The 15,189-nt window shown below is 32.4% G+C and overlaps 1 protein-coding gene across 1 annotated transcript; it reads left to right on the top strand.

Annotated features, from left to right (window-relative positions):
* The first annotated feature begins 12,775 nt into the window (after positions 1-12,775).
* On the top strand, positions 12,776-14,891 carry LOC143584005 (protein neprosin-like). The gene is made up of 4 exons (XM_077066163.1): positions 12,776-13,231; positions 13,373-13,459; positions 13,549-13,758; positions 14,652-14,891. The coding sequence occupies exons 1-4, from the start codon at positions 12,920-12,922 to the stop codon at positions 14,862-14,864; spliced, it is 822 nt and encodes a 273-aa protein (XP_076922278.1). The 5' UTR covers positions 12,776-12,919; the 3' UTR covers positions 14,865-14,891.
* Positions 14,892-15,189: the final 298 nt, after the last annotated feature.

Here is a 15,189-nt window from a genome sequence, read left to right as displayed (position 1 = left end):
TTTGATATTGGTTTCAATGTATGTTATTATATAGAGTAAAAAAAATTTTTTTTTTTAATAAAAAACGAGCCCAACGGCTCTTTTCACGCATTCCCAGACCTCCTTCACGCTCCCCCAGCCGCTAGCCCACCCGCGCCTGCCTCTTTTTCCGCGCTCGCGCCCCTTTCGCGCCCCTCTCGCGCCTCGGTGGTGTGGTCCTCGCGCCCCGGGGCGCGAGCGTCTCGCCTCTTGCGCCCTTTCTCGCGCTCCGCACCCCTCAGCCTTATAAGATGCCTTTCACAACACACACACATGGCATATGAGAAGCATTAGCATACATATGATGTACATATTTGTACCTTTTCGCAACCAAAACTTCATTTTATACAAACTTCAAAGATTTTGTGTCAAAACATTCTCTCATCATTGTGCTCTCTTCTTTTTATGTATGTATATCTTGTAAAGGGTATTTCAATTCCTCACTTTTACATCACTATTATTTTTTACTTACCTTTCATATGAAAATGGTTGATTCATTTGTTTTAAATATTTAAACTCCCATTATTACTAGGATTTCTTTTAAAATGCATTAATAGGTTCACTACTATAAAAACATGCATTTGCTATGGATTTTTTTGCTATGGACAAAATTCATATTTTTGTTATGGATTTCGCCGTAGCAAATACATGTTTTTATCGTAGTGGATGTGGCACGCGTCTAGGAAGTCTTGAGTAGATTAGATTAACATGTTATATTTGTATGAAAAATCCTATAAAAGTTTAAAAACTAAATGAGAAATAGAATTTAAAGTTGTATAGTTTATATTTATAAAGAGGTTGTTTTGTAACATATTTCTAAACCTTCTTGCAACATTGCATAAACACATAAAAGCACTCTCATAGTTAGATGAAACACTTCCACTTGTTTTGATTTGCTTCAACACTCAAACTGTTATGATTCCTTAAAGCATTCCATGAACCGTTGTATATTCCGAAACTATTTTTCGATTGCATACGAGTCAAGACGAAAAGAGATTAAACATTGTGTTTAAAACATATTTCAATTACTTTTAAGTACATGAATTTAAAATTTCCTTTCTTTTTTGAACGTAAACTTTATAGTACAAATTTAATATATACGTGTAGTGACAACAATGAGCATAAACCTTATATAACCTCCGCCCATGTATGCGTGAGTGTGTATATCTATAATATATATAAAAGAAACCTTTAAAATCTTACGTGTCGTAATGTGGTCGCTCCCTTCTTTTGTGGAAGCCACCAGATTGCTTGATTTTTAAATGAAGGTTTCTCATGCATTTGACCCGAATTCACGGGTGATGGCTCTTAAACGGGTTATAACATCTCATTAAATTAAAAATTAATCTTACCAAATATTTGATGTAAAAATCCTATAAAATAGGGATATACTAAAAATTAATATTGGATATTTTTAAAAAAGATATTATTTATAATTAAGAAACAATTTTATAGTAAAAAAAAAATAAGTGGGTTATTAGTCACCAAATCCAGATAACTTTTAAACGGGTTATAATATATCATTTATTTGTTAAACCCTTTATCATCAAACCCTAATGGGGTGTTTGGGATTCCTTATTTTTGACTTCTTGTAACTTATTAACTTTTATAAGTTAAAAGGGTGTTAGATAATGTGACTTTTTTAAGTTTTTAAAGAAGGAAAAAGGAGGTTTTGACAAGTTTAGATGGAGTAACTTATCAAAAAACATCTTATATAAGTCAAAAGGAGATGCAAATAAGTAAAGCCAAACATGGCCTAAGTATATTATTAACTTTCTTAAAATAAAGAAATTTAAAATCCAAAAAATAAATATTAAAAAAAATGTAAATCAACCATGTAAGTATATTATTAACTTTCTTACAATAAAAAAAATTAAAATCTAAAACATAAATATTAAAAAACTAAAAATGTAAAACAACCCACATAATATGGGGCGGATCATGGGTCTCACCAAACTCGTATATCTTTTAAGCGGGTTATAACATCTCATTTATTTGTGAAACTTTTTTATCATCAAACCCTAAGTGTATAATTAACTCTCTTATAATAAATAAAATTAAAATAAAAAAATATATAAATATTAGAAACGAAAAATAAAAACAACCCCCGTAATACAGGGGATAAAATCTAGTACACTATATATGTAACAAAATAACTTAATTAGTCTTAATTGATAAAAATCTAAGAATAGGGTATACCACATTAAACATTTTGACATCATTATTACTACCATGCAAAAGAACGGTGTGCCTCTTTTGTGGCAAACAAACGATTTGTTTTATATTTTTCTAGTCCAATAATGGATTAAATAAATTCATAAATTGAGGCTTTGGTAAATTCTAATTATTCGGTTTCACCATAAGACATGGAGTTCAACTTTACGTTCAGGATGGTATTGTTTACAACCAAGATTTAGGGGTGTTAATTAATTGAATTAGATAAAAAAAATAACAAAATTCTAAGCGTGTAACATCCCACATTGGTTGGGAGGAGAACGAAACCTTCTTTATAACAAGGTGGATATGTTGCCTCCCATGACGTGTTTTAAATTCGTGATGCGATGATGGTATGTCCCCATCAAAGCGGATAATATCATGGTGGGGTTGTTACAAAACGTGTCGAATTTGAGTTAGCAGTTCAAATTTGGTTTCTGGAATTTCTGAATCGAGTTAATTTGCATTGAACTGGAATCGAAATTTGGTCTTCGTATCCAACTAGAATTGCGACAACCTTTACCATTTAGTTATGGCGGCACCTGGTGATGACAGGAGACCAGACGAGTAGGCGGCGATCATTAGTTCGATCTTTGAATGGAGCAGGTCTTACCTCACCACACTGTCGTGCCTTCGGACGAGTGTTTACGGGCGTCGACTCTAGGTGAGGGTTTTCCCCGGTCCGGGGGCTAGTTTATCCTGATGTGATGATATTTAGAGGATTCGTTGGCTGTTAAAAAAAATACAATAAAATAACCTTTGACCAAGACGTCTACATGTGCTTGTGAAAAAGTTGTACACTTAAAAAAAGGATTAGATTATAAAAATTTAATAAATCGGTTGAATATTCAGAAAAAAAAAAGTTATTAATTTGAAAACATTGGCACAAAAGTTGGATGAATTTAGCATCTTCAACTTTGAATCTTGTTCTAAAGTTTATGCTTCAATGTAATCTAAGATTACTTGTTCTTCACTTCGACTTTTAAGAATTCTTTTTGGTTGGTTGGGAAAAGGCCAAGTTTTACCTATAACTCTAATGAGGAATATGTTGACAACTTGACATATATTTATGAATATGATACAATCTCACACAAAAATACGTCATATTCGGGCTATACTAAACGCAAAACGGGTCAATCCATTCTAAACTATGACATATATAACTAAATATTTATGTGTTAACATGTCAACCTATTTATTATTTGTGACTCATTTAACTCACAACTTTTTTTATACAAGTGTACAACTCGCACTTTGTTTACAACTTGATCATAGTTTTGTTTACAACTTGATCATAGTTAACATGTTAGGGTTTTATGTTTAGGTAACATGATTTTAGTGCGTACGTGTTTGTGTTAATTTATTTGACATGGATAGATATAAGGGATGGATTTGTTCATTTATTTTCAACTTGCTAACCCAACATGATCGTTACACCCAATTTTTCTATTATGGATTGGATTGGAATCTTTATGTTCAAACTTCAAACACATGTGTTAGTAATATTGTGAGGAAAACATGAGATGTGCTTTATTTTAGTTAGTAGTGAGTTACCTCTTTTAACTAACTTTTCCAATTGGGTTAAATGTTGAACACAAAAAGATGTAAGTTCTTTTGCAATAATGATCAGTCTTAATCAATATGGACAATGTAGTAAAAGCACCCATTTGTGTACCTGTTTTGAAAGAATGGGAAGATAACATGTACCAAAAGAACACTATATTTGAGTGGTTTTGGAAACTTTAGGAAGTTTTAATGCTAGAAAAACTCATATTTTACATTAATGTTCAAAATTATTAATTCATGTGAAATATATTATTCTTTTAGTATTACAAAACAATATGATGATTGATGATTCAAAACATTAATCAATCACTTTGGTTGTCTATTGTTTACAATCATTCTCAAGTGTCATTCATGATGAATTAGAGACACTCTTCATGTTTCTAAGGAAACTTTTGACTTCCAAATCTCATTTTCTTGACTGGTTATAAGTATTTAAAGGATGCATTCATGTGCCCTAAAATGCAAACCTTTGGCTCTTGTGGGCCTCTCAATCCTCTCCTTTCTCCAATTTTTATGCTCATGATTTAAAGATTTGTACTTACAACTTTACACTATGATTGTGTATACATTCTTGATTTGTGAAGTATTGGTAGTCTAAGTATAACACTTTGAAAATTATTCTATAATATGTTATATGTATAAAGGTATCATATATTCAAAATACAAAATAAACAAATTTATTGAAGAACCAAGTTTACATCAATTGCACAAGCAGTCTACTTAGTGGCTTAGTGCTAACCATACATAATCAACAAAGAAGGTAGATTACGCGATTATATAACTAACTTAATTGTATATTATAGATAAAGTGAACATTTATATACAGTTGTTTATATGGTTACCATAATTCTCTATTTCACTATTTATCGTTCAATTATATATTATGACCCATTATTGTACATTTGTACAAAACTCCAAACGTCTATTGTTATAATTTAACAATCAAATTCAACGTACACACACATTTTTATACCAAAAGGATTCATGTGTCGTATATAAATTAAATTTAAAATTTCTTTTACTTTTCTTTTATGAAAAATTTGAATTGGTAACTAACCACATGTCCTTGTTAAGGAACAAATGAACAATGATTTGGCTAACTTCTAAATATTTATCGATAAAAAAACTAATTCAAAAACTTGTTTACAATACTTACAATAGCTTGGTATATCTAGCCTAACCTAAACAGTGGTTCAACGTTTTTACGTCTACTTTTTGTTCAGGTTCTTAATGGTTAACGTTAATTATTGAGTGCAGAAGAGGGGATGGCGAACGAAGGCGATGGTGGTAGTAACTTCATGTTTTCGAGTGGAGTGGATATGTAAATACGCGGTTTACACCCACGCTGCAGCGCGACGGGTGTTAATACTAGTTAAATTTAAAAACTGATAGTGATTTTAGTTAATGCATGTGTCTTTATTTGGGTTGCCATCCGTTTTTTGTAAAACAGTTAAATGAAGGAGAAGATCAAAATTTTAGGTTGTGATCACAGTGCTTTCGTGTTTAAATTGACAAAGAGCTTCTTGTCATAGTTGCAAAAGGTTTATCATACTAGTACAGAAAATGACCATTTTAAAATGGTTATTTAGGGTTTTTTAAACGGTCTGGAAACCGTTATATATGTTGTGTTGCAAAGATAAAATCTGATATTATAAACATTTCAACAATCGATGTGTTATATCTAAACGGTAGTTAACACTTAACGGTGGTACTAAAATTTTACAACGGGCCTCTAACTGGTGTATATATTTGTAAATTACAGCGTTAAAAATATTGTATAGTAACTAAATACAACGGAGCATTGACGTCGTTGAGAGAATTAGAACGGACAACTAACCGGTGTTGTAACTTTTAATAACGAGCTACAACCGGTGTTAACCGGTGTTTACAACCCATTGTAAAGGACCCAAAACCGGTGTTTATAAGTATTTACACAACGGGTCGTGAACCATTTTGTTTTTAGTGAACCAAATACAACGGACTTACTATATACAAAAGGTGCGTACAACCACAATATAATAAAAATATTTATTCATCCACCAGAATATACATTTCAATATGCATGTTTCATTTACGTACAAAGCTAATACAATCATATTGATATACACCAAATATAAAGCAGTTTTACAAAATCTTGAATAGATGAAAGGGAATGGACTTTAAGTTCATCACCTATAATTGATAATGAGATAAAGTTATTAAAAATTTATAAACTATAAAGTAATCAAAGAAATATAATACTTATTTGATTACGTAGTTTTCATATAATAGCTACATTGTTTTGTCCCCTTATCAAAATCCATCTTTTGAAAAAGAATAATATTTTCTATATCAACTAATTATAATTAAAAAAAAACATGTATAGTAATGAGTATCTGCAGCCTATTGAAACTCGCGGAGATGTTTCATCATAATTTAAAACATGTACATAAAAAATAATTATATTTGTAAATAAACAAAGTATATAGTTATCTAGTATATATACTTCAAACTCTTTAAATGTAACTCTTGTTTTCAAATCATTCTATTGAAACTAGCTAGTCTTCTACATAATCAAATTTTTAAATACATGTAGCTTATAGAAACTTGTGAAGATGTTTCATTTTAATTTAAAACCTGTATATAAAAAAAATAATTATATTTGTAAATAAACAAAGTATCTAGTAATCTAGTATGTATGCCTCAAACTCTTTGGATGCAACTCTTGTCTTCAAATCGTTCCATTAAAACTAACTAGTCTTCTGCGTAATCAAATACTTAAGGATTCCTATTATTATTATTATTATTATTATTATTATTATTATTATGTGTTTTACTTGGTTTTCACGTATTACTATTCTTGAAGCAAACATGCCCCTGGATATGTAATCCATTCTAAACAAAAGCTTTTAGGCTTAAAAGATAAGTGAAATATATATCAAAGCATTACAATGTATTATACAATCATACTCTTGAAATGGTTAATGGGTCGGGCTTGTCTGGTCTAATCATCTTCAAAGGCTTTTGCAAAGGGAATAGCAGTCACATGTCATAAAAGGGCATCTTTGGCTCCTTTTTCCTTTAAATAATTTTTTTTCTCAGAAATGTAACTTTAATAAAATAGCTTCTTGCTATTACTTTTCTTTCTTTGACCCAATATAGCTATGAGTGAAAGTTTCATGAAATAAATTATCTTATTGTTCATAAAAATGACTAAAGAAATCATATACAATTTATACTTACTTGAAATCTTATAGTTAGCATTAGAATGATCACAATTTTTAAACAAACTGATAACAAAGAGGGTACCTCAGGTTCTATTTGTTTTTTGTACGTTAATTTCGTTAGATGTTTTGGGTCTCTCGCATCTTTTAATTGGTCTTTTTTTATTTTTATTGATATCGGCCTTTATAAAAAACTAATGATTATTATTTAAAAAAAAAGACAGAATTACAAATTTTGTCCTTTAAAATAAGACGAATTACGGTTCGTGTCCTTTTCTAAGTTTCCTTGCAGGCGGTGTACTTTAAACTTTTTTTTCCTACAAGTTTTGTCCTTTACGCTAACTGGGTTAGAAAAAGTCAGTTAAATGCCCTCACGTGAGACGCATGTGAGGGCATTTTTGTCTTTTCGTCTACCTGCAACTTCTTCTTCCTCTTTTCTTCTTCCCCCCTATCTCTCCTCTCATGTGCATCCACCATCACCACCCACCTTCTTCTTTCAACATCCAAAAACCCCACCACCACCTGTTGCCGACTGCCACCACTACCCACCACCTACCGCCGCCACCATCACCTTCAATCTCACCCACAAAATCAAACCATCATCATCCCAATCCAAATTCTCGTCTTGTGAATTGGATTAGCCAGCCGTCGTCTAGGTTTAAGGTTCCCTTCTTTATCACAAGTTCACTTCTATCAAAAAGCCCCAACTTCATCAGAAAAAAACCCTAATTTCATCCATCTCGTCTTGTGAAACTCTCTTTGTTTTCCAATCTCAGCTTCATCCCTCACCTCATGACTTGCTCGTTACAACCACCACCACCATGACCTGCTCGTTAAAGCCGAACGATTCTGGCAGCAACCACTTCAACACGACAATCCACCACCAACACCAACTATTCCAACCCTCGAGTAGTCATATTTAGGATAATGAAGTGTTCAGATCTATAATCGAGGCCACTACATCAACACGACAGTCCACCAGAAAATAAAGGGAAGGTTCAGATTTGCAATCGAAATGTTTAGATATCCTCTCTCTCTCCAAACTAGCCAATCGCTTTCTCTCTATTTTCTTTTGCGTCTGTCTCTATCCACACGTTGTAATGGTGGCTGATGGTGATAGGTGTGGGAGTATTCGGAGGGTGATGTTTGATGGTGGTGGAGAGAGTAAAAGAGATCGAAGGTGATTAATATATTGTAATGGTGGCTGGTGGTTTGATTTTGTGGGTGAGATTGAAGGTGATGGTGGCGGCGGTAGGTGGTGGGTAGTGGTGGCAGTCGGCAACAGGTGGTGGTGGGGTTTTGGATGTTGAAAGAAGAAGGTGGGTGGTGATGGTGGATGCACATGAGAGGAGAGATAGGGGGAAGAAGAAAAGAGGAAGAAGAAGTTGCAGGTAGACGAAAAGACAAAAATGCCCTCACATGCGTCTCACGTGAGGGCATTTAACTGACTTTTTCTAACCCAGTTAGCGTAAAGGACAAAACTTGTAGGAAAAAAAAGTTTAAAGTACACCGCCTGCAAGGAAACTTAGAAAAGGACACGAACCGTAATTCGTCTTATTTTAAAGGACAAAATTTGTAATTCTGTCTAAAAAAAAATGGTCGAGATGTATTAGCTTTTTTTTTACATAAAATTTATGTTAAAAAAATTATCATAATACAACTACATTTATTTATCTTCTTATATTCATTTGAGTTTTTATAACACTTTCTTAAAATAAATTAAGATAGACCGTTTATAACCCCTAATATTCATGCAACAATGCCCCATATAAACAAAATAACCAAAGTGCCCTTAAGCTATCACTACAGTATTAAATTATTAAGGTGTGTAAAATGACGTCTATTCTCATAAGGTTAAAAGTTCGAGTCTCATGGTGGACTGAACAATATTGAAGAATTAGAAGACTAGATAGTGAAATAAACTCGAATTTAATATTTCCGTTTCTTTAGATAACCATTTTTTTACCTTGAGAGTAAAACAATAAAGCTTAGTCTTAAAATGGAGAAATACGGTCTTTTTTTTTTCTTATAAATGCATGAGGTGGGACTACACTCTAGTTTAAGAGGTTAAGATCACGCATTTAATTGTTTTTAGGAACTTTTTTTTTGAACGATCAACAAAATTAAATATATTAAACTAGCAAGAAGCGAGATAGAAATACAGCCCCAAACCAAACCGACCAAAACAAGATTATACGATAAACCGACGCCAATCTTCTCAAGTTAGATCTCCTTTTTTTCCTCTATTTTTTATCCAGAGAAAGCCAAACACCTTAATTTCTTCAACCAACTTAGATTGGTTCACTGGTACCCCATGATGGACAATGACATTCCTCTTTTTCCACAAACACCACGTTGCAATAAGACATACCGCATAAAAAACTTTAGCCTTTTCTTTTGAAAGCCTCAAGAACTTGTGGACATTTAACAAATCTTGAAAGCTAAACAAGAAAAAAACAGGAACCTTACACCATTGAAGTTACACAAGTGTGAGATTTTTATATATATTGAAATGCTTCAAATTAATAACTATATTCTTTTATCTATTTTACATAAAAGCAAACCATGAATAAAGCTTTCTATACTTTCTACGCTTTTGTTAGCAGGGATGAGATTTTTTTCTCGAATACTCGTATCTGTACCTTTGCATGTACCTGCATGTTTGTTATCGGCACCAAAACTTTAGGAACTCGGTATTCGGTACCTTGGCTAATCCTCAATCGACATCAACTCCGTCCTAGCGAATCAAATCACATGGGTCGCTTTCTCTTAGATTGATTTCAGCAAGAAATACAACCTTCTTTCTTGTTTTACTGGTTTTCAATACGGTGCTATCAGTACCATAGTATCATACTTGCACAGATCTCATCCCTATTTGTGTGGAAACAATAATACAGACAAGAAAAATATATACACATTGATAAAAATTTTATGAGAACCCTAGCTATTAAATAATTATAAGGGGAAACTCTTAGAATTATGATCAAGATCTCAATTGATATTTCATCAACACGATGAGACCATTATAGCTGTCACAAACAATAGACAATATATCAAAACTCTTCTAAGAGATAGAACTAATTGAAGAGTCGATACATCAAGAACGATATCAATGAAGAACAAATGAAACCCTAAAGTATGATCAAACCCTTTGATGAAAAGTATGGTTCGAACCTCACCGTGTTTTGGTATGGCACACAAATAAGGAACCCAACTACTATACTTAAATGAAAAAGAAGAAAAAAAAAAGAACAAGGAAGCCAAATCAACACGTACAAGAGAAATTTATTAATGATTTTGACTAGCTAAAAATCAGTCATAGTCATGTAATTGCAAAGTCGTCATCAACATATTACATGTAGGGTTATAAGTAAAATACCAATATTAATATGAGTAAGAGCATAGGGAGTCCTCTCAATCTGTCTAATTTTTCTCATTTTATCTTATATGCCACATCATAATTTTTCACATTTTTTTGGTTTTTCCCAATTTTCTCCCAACATCACGATATTATCCCACCTTTTCCCATTTCTTCTCAAAGCCCAAAAATCACTTAAAATGGAACCTGGATAAACTGGCTTGTACATCTTTGACTCCCATGGAAAAATCATCCGGGAGAATCAGGGGATGGTATTCCCGCTCGCCCGGCTTCATTTTTCCTATCCTTTCCCTTGATCGACTTTGCACGCTCTAATAATTATAGTAGTATAAACATTTTTTAGCATGTAATGATAGTTTTTCTTCTTTAATATAAATCCCTAGGCGAATCCTACATCGGCCGTGGATAAGAGAGATCTTTGGTTCATAAGTAATATTTCATCTCTTAAATCACTAACGTGTTTGGGCTTAATGCTAGTGGACGAGAGGAGACCTTCACGCTTAAGCGTGCTTGGGTTTGAGTAGTAGCAGCTTGAGAAGTCTTCACCTGGACAACCAAAAAATAAATCCGTAAGCTTTTCATGGGCAAAACAGATAATATTGACAGTGAAATGGGGCGGATATTACACTTAACTTACTATATATTTTGTCTTTTTGTTGGTTATGACCAGTTACTAAGTTCTAACCAAATTCCATGCTAAGGTTCGAAAAGAATATGAAGAAAGTTGGTTTAGGGGGGACCCTTTAAACATGAAGGTTCCTACGTTTTGTTTTGAATATGTCTGGCTTTGGACACGTTACAACCAAAACTACCTCAGCTTTTATAAAAAGAGAGACATTTGACCATGCTTTGAGTGTAACAACACATCCATCAATTCTTTTAGCCATGTTTTTACTCTTGAGTTTATCACATTCCAAGTGCTATTACATATTGCGTCATCATAATTCTATAATCTAACATTTTAGTTATATTATGTCGATCTATGAAATACCAATAACTCAAATCCAGAAAGGGAAAAAAAAAAAAGAAAAAGGAAGAACTTACATGTATTTTTTGTCACATATAAACTGAGTGAGAGACCGAATTTATCTATAACAATATACGACCAGTGTTTTGATATCATGGTATAGGTGGTGGTGGTGGTGTTATTAGTTAGTTTGTAAGTGAATTACATTAAACGAGATCTAAATAAGATCCAAATCGCATGAGGACAAAGTGATATCTTAATGCAATCAAGATCGAAAGAGAAAATATCAATTTTATTTTGAACCTAAATACGATGTGAACTGAATTCGAATGAGAATATTTGGACCTAAAATGGATCTTGGATGAATTCTCTTCTCGATGCTTCTAAACATTTTCACACAAATTTGACCGAAATCTACTAAGAGCACATCGAATGATAAAATATAATAAGTAATACATGTATTATATTAAATTATTAATCACGAATGCATAAAAACAACTATGATGTATGTTACGTATACAACCTGGCTAAATTCTTTTATTATAAAAACTGGCATAACCCTTACAAGACTTATTTCGCCAGAGCTGCCTTAGATCCCATACAGGGTTCATCCACCTTCTAGGATACGGTCTTGATAAAGGTCTGGATTTTAAAAAATATATATATATATATAAATATATATATAATATTATAATCTTTTTAACTTTTATTAGTAAACTAGTTTTTCTACCCGGCGTGTTGCGTCGGGGCAGCTGGCAAAACCTCAGCATTGAAACCCGGGCATTGGTAAAATCCGAGCATTATGACGATGAGTTGACACTTCGGTCAATACCAACTTAAGGTACCGGAATTAAAACAAAAGGGTCGGTAAAACTCGAGCGTTGCGGTAGTGAGTTGGTAAAACCTGAGCGTTGCTCGTCTCGGGATTTGTGGCGGTAAATCGACACAAATTTAATTTGTTTCAATTACGCTCGTTACAATACCGAACACTACGAAACAAAAAAAATTTGTCCAATGCCGGACCGCCACATGGACCAATAGGATGCTAGCGGCACCAAACTTTCAATTTATATATATTTTAGATAATGAGTTGATCAAAATGACTTGTAAGAAACACCAATAAGGGCTAATAAATATGAACAAGTTTATTAAACGTTAAAGAATCTAATAAAATGTATTGGGTGTGAGCTATTAACGAAATAAATCAGTAATATGGACAACCGACAACTAGTTTGAGGAAAAAATTTTAGAAGGGTCATTTACTAGTATTCGTCTTAGACACTTAAAATCTCGGAGATGATCTTGACATTAGCTACCAAGAGTCAAATAATCGAATATACTCTATTACATGGAAAGTAACCACTAATAAAAATTAAAAGCCCTTAAAAGTTAAAAACCCATTTTGTGAGCTCACAACTCATACCTATTTATACTTTCAACTTCTTGTTGTCAGAACTTGCAAAACAAAATAAACAAATAGTAGAAACATAGCTTCTAGAGAGAGAAAGCTTTTAGAGAGAGAGACTACTTCTTCTACATTGAATTTGTTTCCATTTTATGTTTTGAAAATGAATGAGTGAAACAAATTCAGAAATGGGTACTGAGAAAACAAAAGAAGCTTGTTTTTGTTTTTTATGTTTTCATTTTAGTTACACAACAAGACAACATGAAGTCAAGTTCAAACAACATAAACAAAAACAAAAACAACAAACAGTTGTTTCATCTTCATGTTTTAAACTCCCTCCACTCACTTCAGTTTTTGTTCTCATTCTCCTTCTGTTTTCTCCTGTTTTTCCAACAATCTCAGCCAAAAAATTCAACAAGATGAAGCTAGTTCATTCTCGTCTCAAGAAGATCAACAAGCCTTTTCTTAAATCAATTCAGGTATTATTTTATTTTATTTTATTTTATTTAGTTGTTTGTTTTTATACATGATTCAATACTCACAGTGTACAATATTTAGCTGTTAAAAATATCACGGAAGCAAGCATCAATTTAAACAAATTTATGTTTTTGTTGAAACAGAGTCCGGATGGTGATATCATAGATTGTGTTTTGACTCATCGTCAACCAGCTTTTGATCATCCTAAGTTAAGAGGGAAAAAACCATTGGTGGGTTATTAATTTTATTAATACTTTTAGAAATACATATTAATAATTTATCATTGTTCTTTAAATTAAAGTTTGTTTCTTAATAAAAGGATCCACCGGAGAGACCAAATAGTCATGATCAAGCAAAAAACATGTCTGAAAATTATCAGTTATGGAGTTTATCAGGAGAATCATGCCCCGAAGGAACAATTCCGATTAGAAGAACATCGAAACATGACATTTTACGAGCTAATTCGATACGAAGATTTGGTAGGAAAATTAGACCGATTAGAAGAGACACTTCTAGCTATGGTCATGAGGTTAGTTCTTAAATTTGGAAGGAGCTTGGTTATATTTATGTTCTTGATTTAAGAAATGTTATGGGTTTTTGGTTTTATTGAGGCATTTATATATTTTCCCTTCCTAAACTTTGAAATTACATATTTCTTCAAACCTTGTTAAAGAGCATTGTACATTTTGCATTAAAAACTTGTATTTTAAGGAAATATGTAATTTATATAGCTTAGGAAGGAAAAGTATGTAAAAATCCCCTTAATTAAAGTATGTAAAGATTTTTAAGGTTTTGCATCATTTCATAGATGTCTGTAGAAGGATAGTTTAGAAAACAAGGCTATAATTGATTGTACCTTGTGTAGTTGTAGTAAATGTTGTACCTCACCTATGGTGTCAAAGTGGTAACACTTGAAAACTTTTCTATTTTATTTAGTGTGACATCAAATCATAGCACTTAACTTTTTCTTAAAAAGGAATAGGTAAAGATAGTTTAATTGACAATTAGAATAAGAATTTGCTGGTTTACTGATTTTTTTTAGGGTTCTCACTATTTTAAAATAGGGTGTTACATTTACAGAAAATACATTATACATTATGAAACGAGTGTTTGATGACATAGGTCGTGCCTGATACCAAACGGGTTATGTCTATCGTGTCTAGTTTAGTGCGAAAGTATAATTAAAAGATTAAAAAAACATTTATTTTACGTTATTATGCTTGTTTACTAGCAAAGAATATGAGTAATAAAAATCTTTAAACACTTATAATCTTTTGTTAGGCATGATCATGTGCACAGGGTCCTTTTTTGTTAAGACATGTTGATAGTATATTGTACCATAACTATTAAATTAATAAAATTATTTTATAAAAAATATGGTTAAATGGAAATGTTTTAATTAATAATAGTTGAAAATGGCAGCATGCAGTTGGGTATGTGAGTGGAAATAAATATTATGGAGCAAAAGCAAGCATAAATGTGTGGGCTCCAAGGGTGGCCAATAGATATGAATTCAGTTTGTCACAAATGTGGGTTATTTCTGGGTCTTTTGGTAATGATCTTAACACCATTGAAGCTGGCTGGCAGGTATTTTCATTCAACATTTTAAACCCTTCTATTTACTTTAAATCTTAATGTTACAATAAGGTGCGTCCCCGATAATCTCTGAAAATCCAGAGACTCGGAATGAGTAGAAAAAATGGACCCCTAAATTTTGGAAAGAAATATAATAAAACTTTATGGTCCATAGCGAGAGCGGCCCCTAGGCGGTCACGCCTTACCCCTCCTCTGGGACGGTCATGGTTACTCTCATGCACCTTTTAGCTAACAACTCTGCCCCAAATGTATGTGTATATCATTATTGTTTGGTTAGGCTCACCAAAGGTGTTAATATTGATTAGTTTACCAAAATATCAAGTCAATTTGGATTTTATATTATTATAAAAGAGTTGTAAGCGTC

Source organism: Bidens hawaiensis, unplaced genomic scaffold (genome assembly GCF_021521415.1).
Source record: "Bidens hawaiensis isolate Kalapana, Puna unplaced genomic scaffold, B.hawaiensis_p1.1 tig00032764_1, whole genome shotgun sequence".
NCBI lineage: Eukaryota > Viridiplantae > Streptophyta > Magnoliopsida > Asterales > Asteraceae > Bidens > Bidens hawaiensis.
The sequence above is the reverse complement of the archived record's forward strand: the minus strand, read 5'-3'. Positions and strand labels throughout refer to the sequence as shown.